This window comes from Myotis brandtii, unplaced genomic scaffold, assembly GCF_000412655.1.
Source record: "Myotis brandtii unplaced genomic scaffold, ASM41265v1 scaffold686, whole genome shotgun sequence".
NCBI classification, from domain to species: domain Eukaryota; kingdom Metazoa; phylum Chordata; class Mammalia; order Chiroptera; family Vespertilionidae; genus Myotis; species Myotis brandtii.
The window spans coordinates 4,592,524-4,619,954 of record NW_005370683.1 but is presented as its reverse complement, the minus strand read 5'-3'; the positions used below and the strand labels follow the sequence as shown (position 1 = coordinate 4,619,954).

Sequence of the window (27,431 nt, the reverse complement as noted above, 5' to 3'; positions counted from 1 at the left end):
TGCTCTGCTGGTGGGAATGCAGACTGGTGCAGCCACTGTGTAAACAGTATGGAGTTTCCTCAAAAAGTTAAAAATGGAACTTTCATTTGACCTAGTGATCCCACTTCTAGGACTATATCCCAAGAAAACAGAAACACCAATCAGAAAGGATATATGCACCCCTATGTTCATAGCAGCACAATTTACAATAGCCAAGATTTAGAAACAACCAAGTGCCCATCAGCATATGAGTGGATTAAAAAACTGTGGTACATCTACACAATGGAATACTATACTGCTATAAAAAGAAAGAACTCTTGCCATTTGCAACAGCATGTATGGACCTGGAGAGCATTATGCTAAGCGAAATAAGCCAGTAGGAGAAAGAAAAATATCACATGATCTCACTCATGTGTGAAATATAATGAACAACATATACTGGTGAACAAAAATAGATCCAGAGACATAGAAGCATCGAACAGTCCATCAATCTTCAGAGGGAAGGCAGGGGAGGATTGGGGTGGGAGGTAAGAGATCAACCAAAGGACCTGTATGCATGCATATAAGCCTAACCAATGGACACAGACACTAGGGGGGTGGAGGCATGTGCTGGGGGATGGGGGTGGCCAATGGGGAAAAAAAGAGACATATGTAATACTATATGCAATACTTAAAACAATAAAGAATTTTAAAAATGTATACCAAAATGAAATACTCTTTTTTTTGTCAATCAAATTAGAAATACAAATCCAATATTCTTTTTTGGTGATGGGAATGGTCACCTTCCTATTCTTATCATGGAATGATAAATAAAACACCCTCTGGAGAGAAATTTGCCTAAGCATATTAGAAGTCATTATAATATGCAACCCTTTTAACTTGACAAACCAACTTCTGGGAATTAATCTCAAGAAAATAATTATTGTAACATGTTCATTGCAGCACCAGAAATAATAATGAAATGAACACAAATGTTTAACAATAGGGAATTTGTTAATACCATCACAAATGAAATTATAATATATTCATTAAAATGATCTTGTGAAAGAATATTTCATGATGTGGAAAATTTTAATAATACATTGTGAAGTGAAAAGGCAAATTACAAAACAATAATAATGTAGATGATGATTCTGTTTTGGAAAACTATCTATGCAATTATGTGCATAAATTAAAGTCTACAAGTAATGATGGATTTACCTGGACAATTGTATTATAACAAATTGTATTATTTCTTCTTTGTTCTGTTCTTTGGTGAACATTTTTTTGCAAAGAATTTTTAATGCTTTTGCAATTTAAAAAATCAATACACTTTCAATGTAATTCTCCACGTTCCACATAATTCTGCTGAAATGTTCTGACCAGGATGAAGTAACATGATGTGATTACTTCTTTTATCCTGGACGCTTCAATTAAAGCAGTCCAAGTTGAATTTATAAAAGAAGAATAAACTATGTATTTTTAATTTGGTACAGTAAGAACAGGCTTTCATATAAGGCACAATCATAATAATATTAGTAAGAACATTAAAACATCAGAGGAAAAGAAATCTAATGAAATTATAGGCAACCAGAAGCCATATTGCCAACAACTCTCCAAGGAGACTCTTTCTTATGCCTCACCTCCTGTTCCTTCCATAACCACAGGAATGGCTTCAGGATGTAAAAACTCTCTGATTTAAAAAATGGGCAGGTGGCAGTTTCAACTTCAAAATAGCAGATTGAGATAATATATTTATTTTCCTTTTCGCTTTAAACACCATTGACATTATTGACATACTATAAAAATGGGGGAGGGGAAGGAGATGTGTAACAACGCGCAGAACAACAGAGTCCACCACAAATCGCTCCCACATATCTGAATGCTTCCAGAGCACAGCAGAGACAGAGGCTCTCAATCTATTTATAGCACTAACATCACAGGATGAAAGGGAGCAGGAATAGGAGGACGCACACATCTCGTACATAAGTAGACACCCAAACCCAGTTCAGCATATATTGAACAATAACGCACTTGCACAAAGTAGGACATACTCTAGTGACGTAAAAATGGGTCATGGGAAAAAACCTATTCTCATAGTTTATTATATTAATAGTTGGAAGTAGAAAACAATGAAGTCACATTTAATCATCTCTAGAGATGTTAAAAAGCTACTTTATTTTATAAAAATTCACCACAAATTCTGGCTAAAGACTTAATAAGCATTTCTCATAATCTGTTATACACCAATAGCACAAATGATACTTAATGGTCAAATGTGTAAGGAAAAAAAACCCTAAAATTTCAATAATTAAATAGGATCAACCATAAGCTGGTCATCCATAAAGCAATTTTAATATCCATCTAGCATCTAACAGAAGAAAATAAACTCAATCTAACTAATAATGAAAAAATTAAAGATCAATAAGATATTTTTGACCTTTGGACTACCAAAATTTTTTAAAGTTCAATAATACCCATGTCAGCAAGATATGGAGAAACTCAGGTGTATTTGTTTCCTATTGCTTCAGTAACCAACTAGTATAAACTTTGTGCCTTAAAACAACACGAATTTATTACCTTATAGTTCTGAAGGTCAAGTTTCCTAAAGGAGTCTCTGGGAACAAAATCAAGGTGTTGCCAGGCTGCCTTCCTTCTGGAAGCTTTAGGAAAGAATTTGTTACTTTGCCCTTTTCTGATTATAGATGCCACCTGCATTCCATGACTTACTGGCCCTCCTCCTCTATCTTTGAAGCCAGGAGTGTTGGGCCAACTCCTTCTCATGCTGCCATCTCTCTGGTTCTCTTCTGCCTCCTTCTTCCTCTTTTAAGGACCCTTGGAATTAACTTGGGCCCTTCTGGATAATCAGGATAATCTCCCCCTTTTAAGGTCAGCTGATTGGCAACCTTAATTCCAGTGCAACTTTAATTTCCATTTCCCATGTAACTTACATATTTGCAGGTTCTAGAGACTAGGGTGTGGGTATCTTTGGGGGGAGGGCATTATTCTCTTTACCATACCAGGTATTTTTATTCACTGTTGGTGGTATATACATTGGCACAACCTTTCTGGAAAATTGTTATTAAAATATCCCTGTAGATTAATGTGCATCATGGAACTGTTATATATTAATTAGATTTGAAAGCATTATTTCTTCCCCCCCAACCCCTGCTTTTTGCAGAGCTTTAAAACAGATTTCAAAAGAAGTGCTGAAAGTATTTACACTGGCCCTGCTTCCTCAAGTTCAGTGATGACCTACTCTATATAGCCTCATAAGCAAGTTACAGGCTATTCAGAGATGGGGATAATTTTCTGACATTCAAAACAAATCAGATTTATTTTTACTAAGAGATGAGGGAGTTAGGAAGTCATTTTAGTAGAGAGATGAAGCATTCCATAAATTTTGAACAGAAATAGTGAGGGTGCCTAAACATTCTATATCTCTGGGAATCAATCATTTAAAAAAGATGTTCCATTATTTCTTCAAGTACTGTCTCATAGGGTCAATCTCAGAAAATACACATTGAATTATCTAGACAGCCTTAGAGATTAAACAGAAAATGCTTTGGAGCTACTAATCATGCAAATGCAGACAGAACTAACACCTGGACCATGCTCAAGGTGATAAGTTTAGTGTCTTCTCTGACATAAATTATCAACTCATTTTTTTCTAATTAAATTATGCCCTTGTATAACTCACCCCCGTCATAGAGCTAGAGATCTTTCCAGCTAGAAAATCTTATTTTATAAGAACCCTCTTCCAAAGTTCTTCCACTTATATTGTTAAAACCCACACATTTTCTTCCTCTCTTTATCAAAATAAACCATAAGTTTTTTGTTTTATTATAAAGATTATAATAAATATATGTTTAAAGGTACCCCTGCCATGAAGCTTGCACCCTTGAGTGATTCTAGATGAAGATACAAAACACAAAGTAGTGTTATTATTAATATTAAGTAGTTTGTAGTTGAAAGTAGATGGTTGTTATTTTTATAAATTAATAAAAGATTCTCTATGACTGAATTTAAGATTATGAGCTTTTATAATTTTAATTCATTTGGTGTTGTTTTCTCACCCATAAAAACAGAAACATTTATTACTAATGTAAAAGTCAGTCACTGAAGTCTCCATTATTCCATTCACAAGTAAGCTCCTAGGGGGCGGGGCATGTCACCATGTCTCCCCTAGTAGCCATGATGGGCTAAATCAAGGCTAAGTGGTAATATTCTTACCCCTCTTCCTTCTTCCAGGGATTAGGAAAAAATACAACAGGGTCTGCCATGCTCAGAGTCTCTTTCTGATGAATTTCCCATCAGAATTTTCCTAGCCTGTTTCATAATATAGGGAGGAGCAATCATACTAAATTTTACCACTCTCCTAGTCTCTTTTGCAGCTATTTATAAGTCATATAGGACACCAGTTTCAACTAGAAGAGTTTATGTGAGGAAAAACTGGGTTCAGAGAAGTACATGGTAGCCTCAGAAAAAAAGACTGCTTTTGGGTAGAAATGGTTGTACTTTGTAAAATATGAAGAAATTGAATTACATGATAAATATTTCCAGAATCTATATGAAATTTAATGCACAGATTATCTAATGTCAATAGGACCTTAAATAAGACCTGTGAAAACAAACTTTTCCATTTCTGATCAATACAAATATGATTCTCACATAGAAACTTTGTAAGTTGCTCATATTAATACCTTGATCCCCCAAAAAATGTGTAATAAAATTGCTTCCATTTGGAATAAAACATGATTCTTGAGACCCAGTGACTTGCCATATACTGGTCTAGGTACTGGTCTGGGTTTAACCAATATCTGATGAATATTCTCTGTGTTGGAGCTGAACTATTCCATGTAATTCTCACAACCTTTCAGTGAAATGATTATATACATGCACACAAACAAATGAAATGCAACAGGGGAATAGCTAGAATTGAAATCTATAAAAACTTCCATGGAAACAAAAGACTCACTTAAGCTTATCTGAGAGAGGAAAATGAGGCTACACAGAGAGGTTTCATTTTAAGTTGAGGGTTAAAAGATGGCTGAGGGCAGCAAAGCATGCACATTGAGGAGAGGCCCTCATGTTGCATGTGTCAAGGCCCACACCAGAAAAAATGCATTTTGACTTGGGAAATCAGCTGGTATTTCAGAATCTATAGAGTATAAAATGGAGCTGTGGGTGGGGAAAGGAAAGGAGGGTGATAGCAGGAAGAAGCCAGCAGATAGGCATGGGCTAGATGATGAAAGGCCTGGTATGGCATGAATAGAATTTCTATTAGAGGAATTTTGAGGATGAGATTTTTTGTTTAAAATATTACTTTGGAGAAATGGTGTAAGTCTGAAAGAAGAGAAAGAGTATTGTAGTCAGTTTTTTTCCAAGATGACAGCCGGGAGGATGGCAATGAGGGAGAAAGTGTGAGTGAGTGAGGGAGTAAAAGGGGAGTGTGTGGATGTATGGTGTGTGTGTGTCTGAATGAGGGACAGCTAGATCTTGCATGACCTTTGGGGGCTGGCGGACTGGGATTGCCTAGCCAGGCAGCCTCTGCTACTTCAGTAATCTCTCCCAAAGTGCCAGCTCTGCCACAGAGGCCACACAAACTTGAAGGGGAGAGTGGCAGTGACTGGGAGTCCAGCCTCACCTCCATCCATCCAGGGTGCCCTCAGACACCACCTGGGACCCGACAGCCACACCGACCAGGGAACTGCTGCCTTGGCTATGAACACACAAAAACTCAGACTCTAGTCTCCCCAACTGAGGGCTGTTGTGAGTTCTGGAGTGCACTCCCCTCCTGCCTGCTAGATGCTTTAGCCCTGGGCACCACGACCATGCCAGCAGCCACATGAACAGCCACTGACCATGACCACATGGGTGGTGACAAGTAGTCACCACCTGTGACCACACCAGGAGCAAGCAGCCACTGCCCAGAGACTACTCAGAGAGCAAGCAGCGGCCACCCAGCAACTGCACAGGAAGGAAGCAGCCATCACCAGTGACCGCGCGATGAGCAGCCGCCACATCCCCCAGGGGAGCAGCCGATACTCGTGACCACCCAAGGAGCAGCCACTGCCTGCAACCACCTGAAAAGCGGCAGCCCCCAAAATGCCTGAGGAGTAGCTGCTGCCCTGTGACCTCAAGAGGAGCAGCTGCCACCCACGACTGAGTGACCCACCACCAGGCTCCCCGCTACAGCCACAGGCCCTGGGCGATTCGACACCTAGATCCTTCAGTGAGAGCAAAAATGGGGAGACAGAAGAACAACCCCTAAAAGAAAGAAAAGGAGAAGACACTAGTAAAGGAACTAAATGAAGCAGAGGCATGCAATATGTCAGAAAAGGAATTCAGAATAAGGGTCAAACGGTTCATAAACTGGATGAATGAAAAAATCAACAACCTATGTAAGAATCAGGAGGAAATAAAGAGGGATATAGCTGCAATAAAATACACTATGGAAGCTTTCAACAGTAGACTAGGAGAAGTGGAGGGCCAAATTAGAAGACAGGGAAGCAAAACACACCCAATCTGAACTGCAATTGGAAAAAAAAATCAAAAGACAGGAGGAGAGCCTGAAAGGAGCTTTGGAACAACATGACATGAAGCAATATACATTTAATAGGGGTGTCAGAACAAGAAGAGCAAGGGCTAGAAAACCTATTCGAAGAAATAATGTCAGAAAACTTCCCTGATTTGGTGAAGGAAAAGTCACAAAAGCACAGAGGATCCCAAACAAGATAAACCCAAAAAGACCCACACCAAGACACCTAGTAATTACAATGGCAAATGTTAACGACAAAAAGAGAATCTTAAAGGCTGCAAGAGACAGACAAAAAGTTACTTACAAAGGATCCCCCATCAGATTTTCAAACGATTTCTCAACAGAAACACATCAGGCCAGAAAGGAATGGAAGGAAGTACACAAAGTGATGCAAAGCAAGGGACTGAATCCAAGAATACTCTATCCAGTAAGGCTATCATTCAAAATTGAAGGGGAAATAAGAAGCTTCATAGACAAAGAAAGGCTAAGAGAGTTTATCACTACCAAGCCAGCAATGCAAGAAATGCTAAAGGGACTGTTGTAAAAAGAAGGGGGCGGGGGAGTAACATAGGCAAAAAAATAAAAATGGCTATAAACAAGTACCTATCAATAATAACTTTAAATGTAAACAGACTAAATGCTCCAAGCAAAAGACATCGAGTGCCTGATTGGATAAGAAAACATGACCCATATATTTGCTGTCTAAAAGAGACCCACCTCAGAACAAGAGACTCACACAGACTGAAAGTGAAGGGATGGAAAAATATCTTTCAGACAAATGGAAATGAAAAAAAGCTGGGGTAGCAATACTTATATCTGACAAAAAGACCTCAAAGTGAAGGCCATAACAAGAGATAAGGAAGGCCACTTCATAATACTAAAGGGATTGATAATTCTGGTAAAAATATATGCACTCAATGCAGGAGCACCCAAATACTAAAAAAACAAAACAAAACAAACAAAAAAAAAACTTTTGGAATATATCAAGGGAAAGATCGACAGCAATATGATCATAGTAGGGGACTTTAAAACCCCACTGACATCACTGTATAAATCCTCCTGATAAAAGATCAGCAAAGAAACAACTATCCTAAATAACTCACTAGCTCAGATGGACTCCATTGACATCTTCAGGACATTTCACCCAAAGCTACAGAATATACATTCTTCTCAAGTGCACATGGGGCATTTTCAAAAATAGATCACATATTGGGTCACAGGCAAAGTCTCTCCAAATTCACAAAGACTGGAATCATATCAAGCATCTACTCAGACCACAATGGCATAATATTAGAAATCAACTACAATAAAAACAATAAAAAAATTTCAAACACTTTGAGGCTGAATAGCATGCTATTGAACAATGATTGGGTTATCAAAGAGATAAAAAAGAAATTGGAAACATCCTGGAAACAAATGACAATGAAAACACAACAATCCCAAACCTGTGGGACATGGTGAAAGCAGACCTGAGAGGAAGTTCATAGCATTACAGGCCTACTTCAAAAAACAAGAAAAAATGGTAATAAATTATCTAAATCTACAACTTAAAGAATTAGAAAGAGAGCAACAAGAAAACACAGAGTTAGCAGAAGGAAGGAGATAATAAAGATCAGAGCAGAAATAAATGATGTAGAGACCAAAAAAAAAATACAAAAGATCAATGAAACCAAGAGCTGGTTCTTTGAAAGGATAAACAAGATTGATGAACCTCTAGCCAGGCTTACCAAGAAGCAAAGAGAGAGGACCCAAATAAACAAAATTAGAAATGAAAGAGGCTAAATAACAACAAAACCTACAGAAATACAAAGGATTATTAAAAAAAAATACTATGAACAACTCTATTCCAACAAACTAAACCTAGAGGAAATGGACATATTCCTAGAAAAATATGATCTTCCAAAACTCAACCAAGAAGAATCAACAAATCTCAACAGGCTGATAACTTGAAGCAGTCATCTAAAAACTTCCAGCAAACAAAAGCCAGGGGTCAGATGGCTTCACAGGGGAGTTTTACCAAATATTCAAAGAACTAAAACCTATCTTTCTCAGACTATTACAAAAATTCAAGAGGAAGGCACACTTCCTAGATCTTTCTATGAAGCCAACATTACCTTAATCCCAAAACCAGATAAAGACACTACAAAGAAAGAAAATTATAGGCCAATATCCCTGATGAACATAGATGCTAAAATCCTCAACAAAATCCTAGCAAATTGGATCCAGCATTATATTAGAAAGATCATACACCATGTGGGATTTATTCCAGATATGCAAGGCTGGTACAATATCCACAAATCAATAAATGTGATACATCACATAAAGATAATTGAGAGACAAAAATCACATAATCATATCAATTGATGCAGAAAAGGCATTTGACAAAGTCCAATACCCTTTCCTGATAAAAACTCTCAGCAAAGTGGGAATAGAGGGATCATACCTCAACATAATAAAAGCCGTATATGACAAACCTATAGCCAACATCATACTCATAGGGCAAAAACCAAAACCATTTCCCCTAAGAACAGGAACAAGACAGGGATGCCCACTTTTACCACTCTTGTTTGACATAGTACTGGAAGTGCTAGCCATAGTGATCAGACAAGAAGAAGAAATAAAAAGCATCCAAATAGGATAAGATGAAGTAAAATTGTCATTATTCGTAGGAGACATGATATTATACTTAGAAAAGCCTAAAGACTCCCTAAAAAAATATTAGAGTTAATAAATGAATTCAGCAATGTAGCAGGATACAAAATTAACACCCAGCGATCTATGGCTTTTTTATACAGCAATAATGAACTCCCAGAAAGAAAAACTAAAAAAAAAAAAACAAAAAACTGCATTTACCACTGCAACACAAAAATTAAGGTACCTAGGAATAAATTTAACCAAGGAGGTAAAGGACCTGTACTCAGAAAATTACAGGATGCTTAAAAAAGAGATAGAGGGATATATAAAGAAATGGAAGAATATACTGTGTTCATGGATTGGTAGAATAAACATAATTAAAATGTCCATACTACCCAAAGCAATCTACAGATTCAATGCAATCCCCATTAAAATACCAATGGCATACTTCAAAGATCTAGAACAAACTCTCCAAAAATTCATCTGGAATAAAAAAAAAGACCCCGAATAGTTGCAGCAATCTTGAGAAAGAAGAACAAAGTTGGAAGGATCACATTACCAGATATTAAGCATTATTACAAAGCCACTGTTCTCAAAACTGCCTGGTACTGGCACAAGAAGAGACATAGACCGATGCAACAGAACAGAGAACCCAGAAATCGACCCAAAGCATTATGCTCACTTAATATTTGACAAAGGGGGCAAGAGTATACAATGGAGTCAAGATAGCCTCTTCAATAAATGGTGTTGGGAAAATTGGACAGATACATGCATAAAAATGAAACTAGACCATCAACTTACACCATACACAAAAATAAACTCAAAATGGAAAAGGAATTAAACGTAAGGCAGGAAACCATAAAAATCATAGAAGAAGCCATTGGCAACAAAATACCAGACATTTGTCGTAGCAATATCTTTACCGATATAGCTCCTGGGGCAATGGAAACTAAGGAGAAAATAAGCACATGGGACTACATCAAAATTAAAAGCTTCTGCACAGCAAAAGAAACCATCAACAAAACAACAAGAAAGCCCACTGCATGGGAGAACATATTTGCAATGTTATCTCTGATAGGGTTTGATCTCCAAAATTTATAGGGAACTCATACATCTTAACAAAAGGCAGATAAACAATCCAATCAAAATAATGGGCAAAGGACCTAAATAGACACCTATTGGAAGAGAACATACAGAAGGCCAAGAGACATGTGAAAACATGCTCAAAGTTACTAATCATCTGAGAGATGCAAATCAAAACGACAATGAGGTACCATTTCACACCTGTCAGAATGGCTATCATCAACAAATTAACAAACAACAAGTGTTGGAGAGGATGTGGAGAAAATGGAACCCTCTTGCACTTCTGGTGTTAATACATACAGACTGGTGCAGCCACTGTGGAAAACAGTATGGCGTTTCCTCAAAAAATTAAAAATGGAACTTTCATTTGACCCAGTGATCCCACTTTTAGGTTTATATCCCAAGAAACCAGAAACACCAATCAGAAAGGATATATGCACCCCTATGTTCATAGCAGGACAATTTACAGTAGCTAAGATTTGTAAACTGCCTAAGTGCCCATCAGCAGATGAGTGGATTAGAAAACTGGTACATCTACAAAATGGACTACTACTGTAAAAAAAGAAGGAATTCTTACCATTTGCAACAGCATGGATGGAACTGGACAGCATTATGCTAAGTGAAATAAGCCAGTCAATGAAAGAAAAATACCACATGATCTCACTCTATGGATAATAAAATAGATCCAGAGTCACAGAAGCATAGAATAGACTGTCCAACCTATGAGGGAAGGCAGAGGTTGAGGGGGTAAGAGATCAACCAAAGGACTTGTATGCATGCATATGAGCATAAGCAATGGACATAGAGGGGGGGTGTGGGGTGAGGGCATGTATTGGGGGTTGGGGGTGGCCCGCGTGAGGTCAATGGTGGAAAAATGCAATACATTAAACAATAAAGAATTTAAATTAAAAACAAAGAGTATTGTACTCATGTAAGTGTAAGTTGATGGTAACTGAACTAAGGCAGAGGTTATACAGGTTTAAAGGAGAAAGAAATTGAAGAGATATTTAGCAAGAAAAATGTGTAAGCTTGATGACTGACTTGAAGATAAGTGAAAAGGGGAAATCTTGAATATTTCCCAGGTTTTTGGCTTGAGTGACTGAGTAGATAACAGTCTGGGGTATTCATGACAGGCTAGTGATTTTGTTATGACGAACCTCAGAAACCAGGTTAGACATCCAGGTCTGAATTCCAGCAGAGACATTTGGCCCTGAGAAAGGCCAGCCTATAAGGAGGACTTGAGGTCAAGGCAGAGCTTGAAACTGCCGTGGAAAAAGTAGCTGAGAGGAAAAGTTAAGGGAAGCTAGGGCAGAGCCTCAGAGGACACTGATGTTTAAGGAGTAGTTAGGGGAAAGGGATTTGCTACACTGGCCTGAAAGGAGACATAGTTTGGCTTCCAGTCAATAAAGAGATAGTTTCATGGAAACAACTTCAAAAGCTACATGAAGAGGTGGCCATAAGGTGAATACACCCATCGGACCTTATTTATTCTCTTACTTATTAAAAGTAAGGACCCGTTAATTTTCACGTTACAAATATCAGAATGTATCTTGGCCTCCATAACCTTGTCTTTCACTGACTCCTCCCAATAGTTCATTTTGATTTGAAAGAGGAAGTTGGGGCTGGGGAAAAATCATGCCAAAAAGACTGTAGAATTATATTAACTGAAATTTTCTTGGGAAGCTGGATATAGCATACAACATTGTAAATGGCAGAGCAAACTTTTCAGAAAATCCTCTCTCTCTTCCAAGTCCTATTAGCTGTGGCAGCTGTCACCTCTATGTCTTCTCTATTTCCCCCCTAACAACTCCTTCCAACTTTCTGGCTCCTACTGTCCTACTGCATAGGCTAATGGGGGGATGAGGCACAATTTGTAATACCTTAACCAATAAAGAAATTAAAAAAAAAGAATCCCTCTCTAAGTCTCCAGTTTCTTCATTTTTCCATCCATACCTCGGACCCTATTCATTAAATCAAAGGATATTTCTTGGCACTCACCCTCTTTAGAATTCCCAGGGAAGAGTGGAAAAATATATAAACACTTAATCCCACCCCCCAGACACATATATTTATATATAAACTTATATTCTTGTAAAACTAAGAAAAATATACCTCTTTGGTTTCATGCTATTTTTGCACTTTAGATATTATTCAACTTGTCAAATAAATGTACTCAGCTATTGCAATCAAACAAAGATTAAAGAAATGGTAAGCACCTTAGACATAAATACATTTATTCAACAAAGGGATATTTATAAAATATACTTTCAGCAAAAATAAGAGAAAAATACACCAGGCACATATTTGATTTTAATTGTTCAGTGTTCATAATATGCACCACAGGAATGATGTAGTTTTATAGGAGAAATGCAAAATTCTGAACAATTCCTCAAAGTTCATCAAACGCAATAAATTCCAAGTAATACCTGGCAATTTGGAATTTTCTTGGGGTTCTTTTATATAAAGTCATCTGAATCAAAGTAACAACAAACATTCACTTATTACCAGTGTATTAACTTAGAGCAGTGAGTTTCAGAGAAATAAGATCCGGACTAAATAAAAAGTCAACCTCTCAGAACAAATTCCCCAGTGATTCTGATGCCACTAGATAAGAGGCAGACTGAAGAATCTGCATTTTTAACCAGCACACAGTTGACTCTAGTGCGGTGACCACTGTCATAAGAATCATCTGTGGTGCCTAGTAACTCCAAGGCACCACTGCTGGCTTACCAAACCAGAAACTTCAGGTAACCTTTCCATCAACAGAGAACTCAATTTTTTCTAAGAATTTTGATGTTTCTTATAATCAGGTAAGGGTGAGAATCATCCCCTAGTGTGCATCTCTATGAGCAGATTATGGCTACAATGCATTGTGACTCAGACTCTTAACTTCTTCATGTATCATCACTTTATCGTTTTCCTTAGCTAAAATCAAAAGAGGCCTGGAATGACTAATTGGGATAGAGGGTTGAGATTTGGAAGACCCAGGTTCTAGCCTGGGCCCAGCCACTGACTAACTTGGTGACCTCAGGCTTCAGCTGTAAATATCAGGAGGTGATCATACGCTCCTAAGTGTTCCTCCTGCTCTAAAATGTTATGACTCTAAGATATTAAAGTTGTCTGTCTAAAAATATTTATTTTTCATTTTTTATTTTAGGCATGGGTTTAAATAAATGTTCTGAGTTACTGGGGGTTGTTGTACTGGCTTTTTCAAATTTTCATTGCCGCCAACCTTTCTTTTTTAACTGTTTCTAACTTTATGATTGTACCTTAAAAAATTAGCCCATAGAAAAAGCTCAAATGCTTGACACTCCATTGAGAGTAGTCACAAAGTATTGGCCCATCTGCATTGGGGAAAGGATATTTGAAATGAATGTCTGTCAATATGGCTTACATTTAGCAGAGCTTATAACATTCTGACCTGAAGAATAACCATACTCTGAGTTCAAAACCTGCCACAGAGGAGCTGGAGGCCTACCGAAATGACTGAATGGGTCAGTCTTCAACATTGTACTTTTTAAATCTTGTAAAACAGTTGCAATGACAAGTGGCAACTGCTACACATGACTTCCAGGGCCAACTGTGAAACACACGTGCAAAAATGGGGGTGAGACCCAAAATGGTGCATTGTGTTGGAGCAATGATCAGGCACTAATCATTCCACAGCACCTAGAAACAATCATGCGTCTATTGGCTGGAAAAGCAAAATTCAAATAAGTTATATCTTGTTGCCTCATGTGGCTTTGAAAAATTATTGCTCATGTGCAATAGTAAAGAATTTATATATTCCCCAGTTTTTAAATCATGTTCCAGCTCTTTAAAAAAAATACCTTGGGGATTAGAGTATTTAAATTGGGATAAAACTTAAATGTTTCTATTTTCCAGTTGCTTAACCAAATCTTATCATTCCTTCAAGCTACATTCTTCCCACATTATCCATAAAGACTTGAGTGATCTCTTTTGCTCACAATAATCCTCATAAAACTTACTGCCTGTTTCAAAATTGTGATCTGTAGCATATGCTCACCAGATTATTAGTTTCATTTTCAAGTGTGTTTGTCACTCCAGTACCCATGATTAGCTCCTAATTTTTTTTTGCTCGTTAATCCCAATACGTCCAGTTCAACTATTCCCTTCTGGTGAAATTTTCCTGTTATTATGAGTCACCTGCCAAGACGTGTTCTCTGGCAAACCCTGAAGACTGTCCACTTGGCTGGACTCCTCCATGTTGCGCAGATATGACTTACCAGGGTAAGTCTGTCTACTGTTTGGGGGCTAGTCGTTGGGGCTTCTAGTAAATACATTGAGGTTCCCCTTTATGATTATCCTTAAACAGAGATTCTCTCTTTCCATTGGGCCAGCAGTGATGTCAGGTACACAAAATCATGACAGTAAATAAGGGTGAGATTCAAAGTCTTAGGCACCTAAACATAGTAGGCATTTATGGTTAATCCAGGCAATACTTACATTATATACCCTTGCTGGGACCTATGACAGAAATTACCATTACCGTGTTTTCAAATAGGAGTGTAAACCTTGAGTAAAAAAAATGGAGATGTAAAACAACTGTGAAAGGAGTTTAAAATAATTTGAAGAAGGTTATATAAGGTATTCACAAAGCTGAAGAATATGTTAAAATGGTGGACAGACATTTAAACAACCTTTTTTTTCTAAGTAGCCTGTAAACAAAATCAGTTGGAATCACTCATTCTGAAAATATATGCCAATTTGTCTAAACAGCATGGCTGTTTAATTAAAATAGGTTCATGCTTGTTGTTCTGCCCTAAGTTCTAAAGTGATTGATTTTACTTTCTACAGCTAAGACCTCAGAAGCAATGCCCTACTAAAGTCAGGTCAATGGGGTTTTAAAATACATTCTACCAAGAGTCATAATGTCTATTTTTTAAACTGGTCAACCTACTTCTGAGAACCATGCACAAAACAGAAAGCAAACACATTTTAGATGTTGCACAGTGAAATGTTTGTAGAATGTAATTTTCGTAATTATTTTTTCAGTGCATTAAGAATTACTTTTCAGGAAATATCACTTTTCTCTAAATGCTTTTCAACTAGAGCAATAGTCCTTTTTAACACTTAACAGAAGAATTTATTCATATTTTATTTGGATATTCAATATCTATAAAATTGTAATTCAGTGGAAATGACCTAATCTAATATTACTGATGGTTCATTCTCCTGCTGTTGGTAAATATTTTACATCATGAAAAATCTCATGTTTTTTGGCTTTTCTGAAATAATGCTTTGTTCATTTCCTTTATTCTTTCATTCAGCAAATATTTATGGTAAAACTGCAGTGCACTGAACATGAGCTAGTTGTGGAAATGAAAAAATTGAAAAACACATTTCCTCTCTGAGGAACTCACATGTTAGGTAGGTAGGTACAAAGATATTAGGCAGGTATATAGATAAACTATGAGAAAGGAGTGTTGAAAAATGTATCAACAATGTGAAGATTCATCAAAATATGATCCTTGAATCTTTCTTCTTCTCTTTAAAAGCTGCTCTTCTACAAGACTTCTCTCATCACCTTGAAATCCATAAAGCTAAGATATTACATATATAATGTATTTTTATGTTATATATCTGTTTGTATACATATATCTAAGATATACACACACACACACACAAACCTGATGAGAGAAGCCTTCTAGAGGAGAGGTTGAAAAAGCAAAGAAAGTTTCAAGAAGATGATAGATAGATAGATAGATAGATAGATAGATAGATAGATAGATAGATAGGAGAGACAATAGGTATAGACACAGACATAGACATAGACATAGACATAGACATAGATAGATACTTGCAAAGTATTTCTTCTGGGTACTTTATTCAGCAGATGCTATCTTGATGCTTTCCCTACCCCAATATCTAGAGTTCAGTTATATAAAGCATTTATAAGAGACAAAGAATCATTGAAAACTTCACAACAGATATAACTTCATCAGTCTCTATGGTCATTACCATTGTCTACTCCTGTCCACCTCCACCCATCTGCACACACTGGAGAATTTTACTGGCTCCTCAAATCATCCCCACCTAAAGCTATCTTTCTGGCTCCTCACCTCTCCTCCCTCTCTTCCTTCTCTCTTCCTCCCTGTTCCTGTCTAGTAAAAAGCACAGATTACTCTTTATGTTAGAAAGAGAAACTTCCTGTCTTCTGAACCCTTGATATCAGCAACTAGATTCTGGGTCAGTGGGGGAGATGAATTTAAAAGTGGCAAAGGTGGAAATGATTAATTTCTACCTGAATAGTTCTTCCAAATATATAATTCCTTCTAAAATGTCTCTACTTTTCTACTCCTGTTCAGTCTATTAAATTATTAATTCCTCTGCGCAACTTCAAACTCCTGAGGACTGTGTCATGATCTTTGATCTCCTTTCCCCTGACTTCTGTCTCTAGCACCTGAGGTGATGCACACTAGGAATGAGTTCCTAAATGTTTTCTGAACTTAATGGGACAAAACTGAGTTCTTACCTTGGAGAGTATGATACTAGTTTCAGCTCAAAAACTTCTTCTTGTTCATTGTTCTGCCTTTTCAAATTCTAGCTGCCTGCCCTTCTCTCTCTCCTTTGAAGCTTTCTCCTACTACTCTGTCTACTCTGATCTCTCTCTCTCTCTCTCTCTCTCTCTCTCTCTCTCTCTTTTTCTCTCTCTCCCCTAAGACTTTGTTTTCTTTGCTTACTCTATGATACATTATATTTTTAATTCATATATCTTAGATATATTTGTTCTTCAATCAAGCAAAGGAGATGAATGGGTGGGACATAACTGCAAATTAAATATTTAATGAACTGAAGCAGTATAATAACATCAATGCTATAATTATAAATATTAAATAGAATCTGAGCTAAAACTTCCTTTGAGGAAGTGTTCTTTATAATTTTCTTCTTATATCCTGTAATAATGGGTGATTAGTAATGAGTCATGTTATATTTAACTGGCATCTGTTTTTGCCTTAGTTCTAGAGACTTGACTAGAACTTCAGAAAAATGTGATACAACAAATAGTTTTCACACTAAATGTAGAAAAATCCTATAATACATACTCATAAAAATAATTCTACTTTCACTACAAATATTCAGAATCAGATGGCTGCTTTTGGTAAAATTAAAAATTTACAGCGATAGTACTATATTCTTATGGTTACTTTTTATTTTATTTTTTACCAAACATTAAAATATCTTTTGGAAGTGTAAGTTACATTTTTCTATCATTAGAAAAGCATAGGGTTAATTGCTTTTACACCACTTGAATAACTTGAATGAGGACAAACATTTAGTGAAAGTACTGGCTCTTTTTCCACTAATTTTGCTACTTTTCTATTTTTCCTTTGTCTGCAATATGTGAATATGGAATGGATTAGATCACAGTTTAGTTGGTTAGAGTCTTGTTAGGATATTTGTATTTTATATTTTTAAATGTCTGGAATCTAGAAGCCTTCTGGGGCTCTGTTTCTTTAAACTCACTCTCTTACCACATGCATTAGTTCCCAGAACTACAATATGATGCTTCCAAAGGGGACAGGGTTTACAGGAGACTCAGTGCTGAAATGAGACTTCTTTATCCTCATCAAGCAGTTATTACTCTGGGCCTACGGCTGCCCGTGTGCTAGGGAGCCTCCTGGGATAGATAGTTACAAGCAATGGCTTCTGCTCTATAGGTCAGGAAATGCTGATTTGCAGTCCAGGTACAAAGTTCCAAGAAGTTAAGAGCAGGAAGTAATCACATGGCTGCAATGAAGGGGAGTTGGAACAGTCCTCAATGGTAGGATCTAGATGAGCACAGTAGAAGGGAGACTCATTTGGGGAGGAAACAGAGGCTCAGAGACATCCTGGAAAATGTGTGCTGTTGTCAAGGGCCAAGAAAAAAGCCCTTTGGTCTAGGGTAGAGCTAGAACACCGGAGACGTGGGAGAAAACACAGTCAGGGCCAGACTGTGGAGGGCACTCACAATGAGGAGTCACTGACTACTTTCTTGGACAATGAAGAGTCTCTGACTATTTTTGGCTAAGAAGTGACACATACAACATGGTATTTCAGATTAGAAGATTATGCACAGGGTATATGGGACCCGGGACATTTGGAGGCAGAAGGTTCCAAAGGTAGATTATTTTATTACTAGAGGCCCAGTGCACAGATTTGTGCACAGGTGGGGTCCCTCAGCCTGACCTGCACCCTCTTGCAATCTGGGACCCTGAGGGATGTAGCAGTGCTGACGCAGCAAGCAGCTAGGGAGGAACCCCAGCCGGGGCCGGGCGCAGCTCCACTGCCGCTCATCCTGGTCCCACTGCTCCTGCTGCCGCCACCGCCACTGCAGCTGCACTCACCAGCCATGAGCCCAGCTTCTGGCTGAGTGGAACTCCTGCTGTGGGAGCCCACTGACCACCAGGGGCAGCTCCTGTGTCAAGCGTTTGCCCCCTGGTGGTCAGTGTGTGTCACAGCAGCTGGTCAACCAGTCATTCTGGTCGTTCGGTCGTAACGGTTGCTTAGGTATTTATATATATAGATAATACAGAGGATACACAGGACTGGAATAGTGGCAGAGGAATGAGAAGGAAGGATTAAGCTACAAGAGAAAGAGCAAAAGATGAATCAATAGGCTTGGCTAGCTGACTCAGTGTCGGGGGAGAGAAAGAGGAGTTAAAAAACTTACTTTGGGGGCCTTAATTTTTACACTTTGTATTAGATAACTACTAACTTGGCTGTTGAGGTCCAACCTCTCTCCTCTTAGGGGTGGGGAGGCGGGGGAGGGGGACTGCCTCACTTCCAGACAGTTCACAGATGGGCACAGTTCAATCCTGTGCCAGGAATCTGGAATTAGGCACCTAGAGAGTGGTCTCCCTATGAGGTGTTGGTTGTGTCCATCTGTGAGCTGGCAAGTTGAAGAAGCTGCTTTATAGAAAGAGAAAAATAAAGCAGAGGTGGATAAAAAAGTATGAGAGGCAGAGAAGAAAAGGTAGGTCTGGGTTCCCTCTTACACTTTAGTCTTGGCTTTCATGTGTCTCCAAAATGCATCCCTCCCCTGATTCTGTAGGACATCCTATGACACAGGAATACATTCCCCCTTGGATTAAGCTAGCTTGGCAGGGTTACTGTTATTTGTAGCAAAAATGATATATTCCTCAGTGCAAACTATCTTCAGTCATCTGGTGCTCTGACTACTCTGATCACTTCAACACTTTACTAATCAGTAAACATTTTCATGCCATTTCTTTCATCTAGAACAGCGGTTCTCAACCTGTGGGTCGCGACCCCTTTGGGAGTTGAACGACCCTTTCACAGGGTTCGCCTACCATCGGAAAAAAACACATATATAATTACATATTGTTTTTGTGATTAATCACTATGCTTTAATTATGTTCAATTTGTAACAATGAAAATACATCCTGCATATCAGATATTTACATTACGATTCATAACAGTAGCAAAATTACAGTTATGAAGTAGCAACGAAAATAATTTTATGGTTGGGGGTCACCACAACATGAGGAACTATATTAAAGGGTCGCGGCATTAGGAAGGTTGAGAACCAATGATCTAGAATATTTTCCCCTGCCCAATCTTGCTGATTCCGCCTGTAGAAATTCTGACTATGCTTCCTTTCTTCCACCTCTCTCCTTTAGGTAATTTTTGAGTGAGTGATAATATCTGTACATTGTAATGTCTTCCCACTTCAAGTCCCTGCTTTTAGTGAACTAGAGGAAGAATAATTTAAACTATTTAAATAAGGTAGAGGTAGTGGATGGTAGTAGGAAATCAGAAAACTTTTGCTTTCACAAATACACGTTTGAACAAATTCAAAAGACAGTGATGCACTTGTCTACTTATACCTTTGACTCTAAAATGGATTCAAAGAGGTACAAGTGGGCCACTTGGCCAAAGCAGATATTTCACTTAAGGAAGTATATTAGGAGTATTAGATGGAAAGAGAAAAAATAGCCTTTAAACAAGCAATGTATTATGCATCATTGCATAAGTACTATAAATTCAGTCTTATAAACATCCAGAGGACGTTCTACAGTAAGGAGAGGCAGATATGGAACCCACCAATACTTTCTCACTCAAAACCCAGGGCTTTGTCCACTATGTGGAAGAAATGATAAATACATCAATTTTTAGGTGCAACAAAGAATTTAATTTTATATCTTCAAATAATTTTTAAAGCAATGATGTTTTTAAGTTATCATCCATTAAAATAGCTATATACTCCAGGAACCATGTTGAACCTAATGTTTGAGCTACATTATATAAAAAAAAATAGATTGTTTTTCTCCTTTTTCTCTATTTAAACACTACAGAATATTTCTTAAAATGGTCTCTTTTTACCTCTAGAAATGAGAAAACCAATCTGCTATCCTGTGAAATCTCACATAAATTCAGAACACAAAGGACTATACTTTCCCTTCAGCAATGGAGCCTTTGTTCTAATAACATAATGCCTTGGGAAGAAAAAAAACAAAATTACCTTATGAAAGCAACACAAAAATGTCTAGTAAATGGAAGGACATTTAATGAGCAAGATAAAATGCCAAGAAATAGTTAATGTCTCTTTTTGTCCCATTCAAAGGACACTCCTAAGATCCTAAAGCATTAACACTGGAAGATTACATGAGCAGCACTGGTTAGCAGGATGCTATTGTACAAACAGTCTGTTGCTAAGCAGGGCAGAAATATTGTTTACATAAAAATAGAAGGACCTCTGGTGAATCCGGAAAGAAAGTGATAATTTCCATAACTGAAAGAGCATTTTTATATCATTCCATTTCAACTGCTATAAACCCTGAGTTGCTTTGGCAATTGCTTATTCCCATTTTGCTGGCTCTATATCATCCTCATCTCTGCAGCTTTCCATTTACTGAATGACAGGGGGTCTTTTGTGTTTTGTTTGTTTTGTTTTGCTTTGTTTCCCCTGAAGCCTTGGCAGGAAACACCACCATGCTGTATGGTTTCTAGGGGCCCACTTTGCAATGCTCATTCAATGAATTTTTGGTGCCCCTTTCATAAAAACCTAATTGGCTTATCCTGGAAAAATTGCTGAAAATATGATCAGAGGAGGCCCCATTAATAGCAACTGTGAAGGATGCCCTCCTCTAGCTTTATGGAGCCTTTCCCTGCATAGTGTTTGTTTGCTAGACTGAGAACAAAGCGCAGCACAGCTTCCATGAGAAGAGGGAAACACAAAGACACTTACCTGCATGACAATCAGGAGGTCAAAGACCAAGATGAAAGAAGCCAGGAAAGCTCTGGAAACTTCATCACTAGGCAAAAATCCCCGATTCAACTTGTCCCAGCTGATCCAGTCAGTTGTAATGACGAGTACAACCACAGAAGTCAGAGTGAACAGAACCGTCCTGCAAGGAACAAGACACTTGTTAAAGAACATCAGACATAAGAACACACAGACAGTGGAGAGTGCATGTCATCTGTGCTAGTATATTAAATGTCTACTACCCCTGGCCAAGTACCTACCCTAAGGCACATTCACCAAAAGAAAGATGAAAAAAGAAGTAAATTAAGTGCTGTCTCTCAATTAGAAAAAAGATATGATAGCATCTTCTCAAAGAGTTTCCCTTAAGGAAATTAAGATAATGATTACAGAGCAAGACATTAACAACAAAAATATTACAAATGACCTTGGTTAGTGCAATGTGTGGCAAAGAGGACATTGGTGTGTACATTCTCACTGCATGTACATCCTTTACTGAGGGCAATGAACATGTCTATGGAAGAGCATAGACAGATGGTAAATGGGTGAGGAAGTCCTTGGACTTTATTAGCTTTTAACAAAAAGAGAGAGATAGTTAGACCTCCCATCATTCTCCTAATAGCCTGATGAGCTCTATAGAGAAACCACCTCTACATGCCAACTTCTCCTCATAGGTCTCATGACATAGATAGCTTGTGGCCTAGTGATCTATGTAGGTCACATCATGTCTGATTGCCCATTGCTTGTTATAAGATACTAGGGGCCTGAGATTTTTCTCTTATGTATCTTTGTAGGTCCCATAAAATCTTGCATAATTACATGCAGATAAAAGTCAATGAAAATTTTTTAAAATTATAATAATTATCAATTAAGCTCTTCATTAAAAAAACTAGAGGCCCGGTGCACACGTGCACTGATGGGGTTCCTTGGCCTGGCCTGCAGGGATCGGGTAAAACTGGTTCTCTGACATCCCCTGAGGGGCCCCGAATAGCAAGAGGGCTCAGGCCAGGCCAAGGGACCCCACCGGTGCATGATCCGGCCCAGGGAGGGATGTACGGATTTAATCTGCTAGAGAATTGTCCACAATGCAGTTCTTTCAGAGCTATATTGGTACCTCAATATTGTTTTGAACTGTAAAGAGGAAAATAAAAGAGAAAATTAGTTTTAAGAAATATATATCTAAAGAAGTAATAAAAGAAAATAATGAAAAAAGAAAAAATATATAAATATGGAATTATACCTTAGATGAATACTTATCCATTTTGGGAATTAACAAACTGTTTTTGCCCTCTAATTTTTTATAATAGATATTCCAAAAACAATGATATAAATCATCTTAGATTTCTCTTTTGAATTGAATAAAATACAAATTTCTAAAACAAAATTTTGGATTTTCTCTTCAAAACATCTTATTTGGAACAAAGTATTAGCATAAATTTTGAATTTTGATATAATGGATATAACAAATACCTTCTTAGATTACCCCCAGAGATAAAAATATATTATTTTATTTTTGAAAAACCAAAATTTATAATAAAAATTCATTTATATTATTAAAATTACAAACTCAAAATAATTTGACTCATGATCTCCAAAATGTAAATTACAGATCGTCTCTATTACCATTTAGAATACCTTTGATTATTCCCAGAAATTCAAATGGATTAAATAATTGTAAAAATTATTTCTACAATTCAACATAAAAACATTGCAAATATTATATAGTGAAATATAAGAAAAATGTGATTTTAAACAAATTTTTCTCCAGGTTAAGTCAACCTGTGTTTTGGGTTTTTTTTGAGTTTGAGAAACTTTAATCAAATTACCACAATTTCTCTTGCCAACAAGGAATATAACAACCTCAATGAAGGAAAGATAAATATTGACTATTCTTCAAAGCTCCTTTTGGTAATAAGGGTATTTCCTCATCACGCTTAGCTTTTCAAATGATGTCCCACAGGATGCTGTGAATAGATATAGTTCCTTAGGCTGCACTGCATGGCTGAAGAGGCTGGTAAATAGTTAGGGTCCCAGTTCCCACAAGCTCATCCTTCCTTGCCTCCCCAGCCTCCTTCATGAAGCCCTTCACCTCCCTGATACTCAGCACCAAGGTGTGAAGCCCAGGAGACAGGATGCTCCAGCACCTTGCTCCAGCTCTAGGGGCAGTGCCCTTTCTCTTGCTCAGAGTCTGTGGTCTACAGGTTAGTATTTTTAATATCTTCCCCTGCACTTTCCTTAAGAGATACCTGGAAGCTCCTTTAGTGAGGAAAGTTGATTATATAGGAATTCATACTCTAATGTTACTTCATTGGTCTACATATGTAAACTGATGCTGTAAAATTAAATATTCAGAGCAACGCTTTTAGATGTCAAAATCTGTGAGTTTGGACTAAGTGTCTGCTGAGCAATCAGAAACTTCATCTGTTATAAGATTTTTTAAATAAATTGTTCTTATTCATGTTGGTAATCTCATTGTGAATGAAATCACTAAAATTAATCGTTAAAACATTTTTTTGGTGATTGGAGTTTCTCATAATGCCTGTTGTGTGAGAGCTTCCTAAAACCAAATCTGTATCAATTCACCTCTCAGATGTTTGCTTTGATATATTTCATTTACTCCAATATGTAATATTCTAAGAGCTTTTCATAGGTGTATTCCTGACTTTATTAAGTACTTCTGTTTTGACAAAGAGTATTGCCATAGATCTCAAGAAAAAGTTACTGGTAATATTTTATTACTCCAAAGGGAAATTAAAGGAGGTATTCTGTCTGACATTTAATATTTAATACTATAAAGAGAATAAAAATGGCAATTATTAAATATGCACACATACAGCTCACAGAAAGAGCCCTAAAAATAAAGACTCCGGAGAACAGAAAAAAGAAAATGAATAGGGGAACCAGAATACATTAATTGGTCATTAGAGCTCCAAAATTATATTCAGTGCTTTGGCTAGATTTGGCTGAAAAAATCAATGTGTTGCATGTGGTTTGATTTCTGAGCCACTGCTTATATTTGTTATATTTTTACCATGCTATGATAATTCAGTCACAACACCAGTTTAAAAGACCCAGTTAGGATTTACAAAAAATAAAAATAAAACTTTTATGTGAAAAAAAGGACAGTAATAATAGCAAATTGCAATCACAGCAATATGCCACTTACAATGTGCACAGCATTGGCATAAGTACTTTACACAAATTAACTCATACAATCCTTACCACAACCCTGTTATCACCACCCTCGATTTACTATTGCTCAAACTGAGTTATAGAAAATTCAAATAACCCAACTAGGGTTACAGACTTTGTAGGTTATGTAAAATATCAGATATAAGTGACATAAGATGATTCAAACCCAGGCTCACTCATGACGGTCTGTCCTAACCATTGTCCACGTGGCCTCTCATAGGAAACACCTGCTAGGACCCTCCTGTTCCAATGTTTGTAGCTAAGAGTTCATTTATTTTCCTTGGAAAATTATCATCCGGAATACGTAACAGTGAAAACTAAAACTGACAGACACTGACACCACTGCCAGGGAAGAGCTAAAAGGAATATGTCCATGGCAGCAGACATGGAACCTGAGGGAGGCTGGCCATCCATACAACATCCTTCGGTTTTACTGAAGCAATATGGTGGAAAAGATGCTTACTCTGGACCATGCTTCTTGGGGAGTTCCAGCTTCTCTCTTTAAGAAGCATCTAATTAAGCAATTATCTGGATTATTTCCCTTCAGGCCGCAGCCAGCACCAGCAGGACATCCTGGCTCATCAATATCACTGACTGGTTGATGGCCACCAAATAGAAAGAACTCATAAATAATCATCAGCTTGAGTGGTGAATCTCACTTTCATGTTTTCAAATTCTAATTTGTTTGCTTTTCCTCAATTGTTGCTAATTCCTCTTAGCTTAAATGAATAAGAATTAGAATTTGAGACAAGAAGGGCTAACAGAGCTTTTCTGAGCCAATGGCTTCTGACCTCTGGGAGGGCTCCTGGGTGCCATGGAGCGGCTGCTAAGCAAGTGTGAATGCATATGTGCACCAGGAGTTGCCGGTCAAGTGAACAAACAAAATGCTTCCCAACAGGTTAGAGGACTGGCTTGTGTCACACAGACAGCCAGTGACTGAACTTCAGTGAGAACTTAGATCTACTGACTCTGAGGAGGATTTGTCCTGTGGTAAACCACTTTCCTTCTTCAGCTGAAAATCTGCAGATATTCTCAAAAATTTCATATCATCTTGATCTCATTTGGAAACATAGGCATTTAATAGCCTCTTCAAATATTTATTTTATATGGTCATCAGAGACAGAGTCATCCATGTAAGCAAATGTAGACAATCCCCCCAAACGTGGTTTTTTTCATGGTCTGAGTCATTCTAACCTAACTTCTGGATTTTCAAAAATACTTAACTCTAAGTAACTAAAGTAGTTACTATTGTTTTCCTTCTTCCATTCGTAACCACTTTAAGATAGACTTATAGCATAGTCAAATTGCCTGAAAGCAGACATTAAATCAAGGGAGAGAAGAATTGGCATTAGGTTTTAAGCGCTAACTCACAGGGCTATTACACACTTTCATTTTGATTAAACCAGGAATGTGCAGACTCTCCTAACTAATATATTATGAGCTGAGTCAAACAAAATTGCCAAAATCTGACCACCTTTTACCCTACTAAAAGTAGCAATTATAAGTGATTCGATATAATATGCTTTTATGTGTTTTAATATATTAGCTATTATTCATGATCTAAATTATTTATAATATTCTATTCCAGTGATGAATCTCATATTCCTTTATGATCATACTACACAGTTATTGTAACATCTACAAGGGGGAAAAATCACTTTTACTTCTTTTAAAAATACTTGTGTTAAAATGTTGGAACAATCAAAACAAGTCAGATCATATACTACACAGTTATTGTAACATCTACAAGGGGGAAAAAATCACTTTTACTTCTTTTAAAAATACTTATGTTAAAATGTTAGAACAATCAAAACAAGTCAGATCATGTATCATAATTTCTCATAGTAAAATCAAAATCTGCAAATATTATTAAAAATGGAAGGTTTCAGGTTAGCACTATGATAAAAGAGTGCATGAATCAAGATAGCAAGTTTAATTTTATAATTAACTTATATATTCTCATATTTCAAGTGCTAAATATAATAAATGAATGGGTTATGGCAATGGTATTTAACATTATTTAATACCATAATTTCTAACCATGTTTTTTAGAGGGGAAAATATAACAGGCATAAGAAGAAGAATGCTTTCTTTCATTTTCATTGCAAACATCCAGTTCCCCTTTGGACTCTAAGTACCAGCACACAGAAGTCACAGATGGCCATGGGAGAATGCCAGCCCTTTTCATTTTGCTTGTTTTAATTATAATGTTGCCACTGCAACTCTGCAAGAGAAACAATCACCATGCGAGTCCTCAAGCCAGTTTGTTGTGAAATATGTGAGTTTATTCAGCAGCATAACCTAGCTGACGAAGTCAAGGTTGCTCCTCAGATAATAAGGAAATGGCTTAGTGCCCTTCTGGTCTCCTACTCTTGAGATGGGGAAGCACTAAGGGAAGACAAAAGTAATTTTTGCTAAGTGACCTAGTGAAGGAGCACTGATTCTCCGTATGGCTTTTAAGTAAATGCCACTGCCAGTTCTTGGCCAACCCGAACACATTTGTTAAGATGGGATCCCTGAGAAAGGAGATGCAGTTATTAACTAATCTTGTTTGTGGCTCCACTGGGATGTGGAGTCTGTAAAATAAATGATTAGACTCTAATGTTGTCCATTAAAGGGTGCATTTATGTGTTATTTATCTTTATATCTCTCTATTACCCACGAAGAGAAGTGCCCTGAACACAGCAGGAGCTCAGAAAGCACTGAAGAAATTGAAATGAAGAAACAACTCGGTAACTCTGGTTCCTGAAAGGCCATGAAAGAAGAGGCCGAAAAGTCACCTCTGGGTCAGGGTAT

At 37.3% G+C, this 27,431-nt stretch overlaps 1 protein-coding gene across 1 annotated transcript in view; it reads right to left on the bottom strand.

Moving 5' to 3' along the window:
- TMEM117 (transmembrane protein 117) overlaps positions 1–27,431 on the bottom strand; it is a 456,029-nt gene that overhangs the window by 74,330 nt on the left and 354,268 nt on the right. The window contains exon 6 of the mRNA XM_005881702.2: positions 21,429–21,588. Coding sequence (XP_005881764.1) covers positions 21,429–21,588 — 160 coding nt within the window. The remainder of the gene's footprint in view (positions 1–21,428; positions 21,589–27,431) is intronic.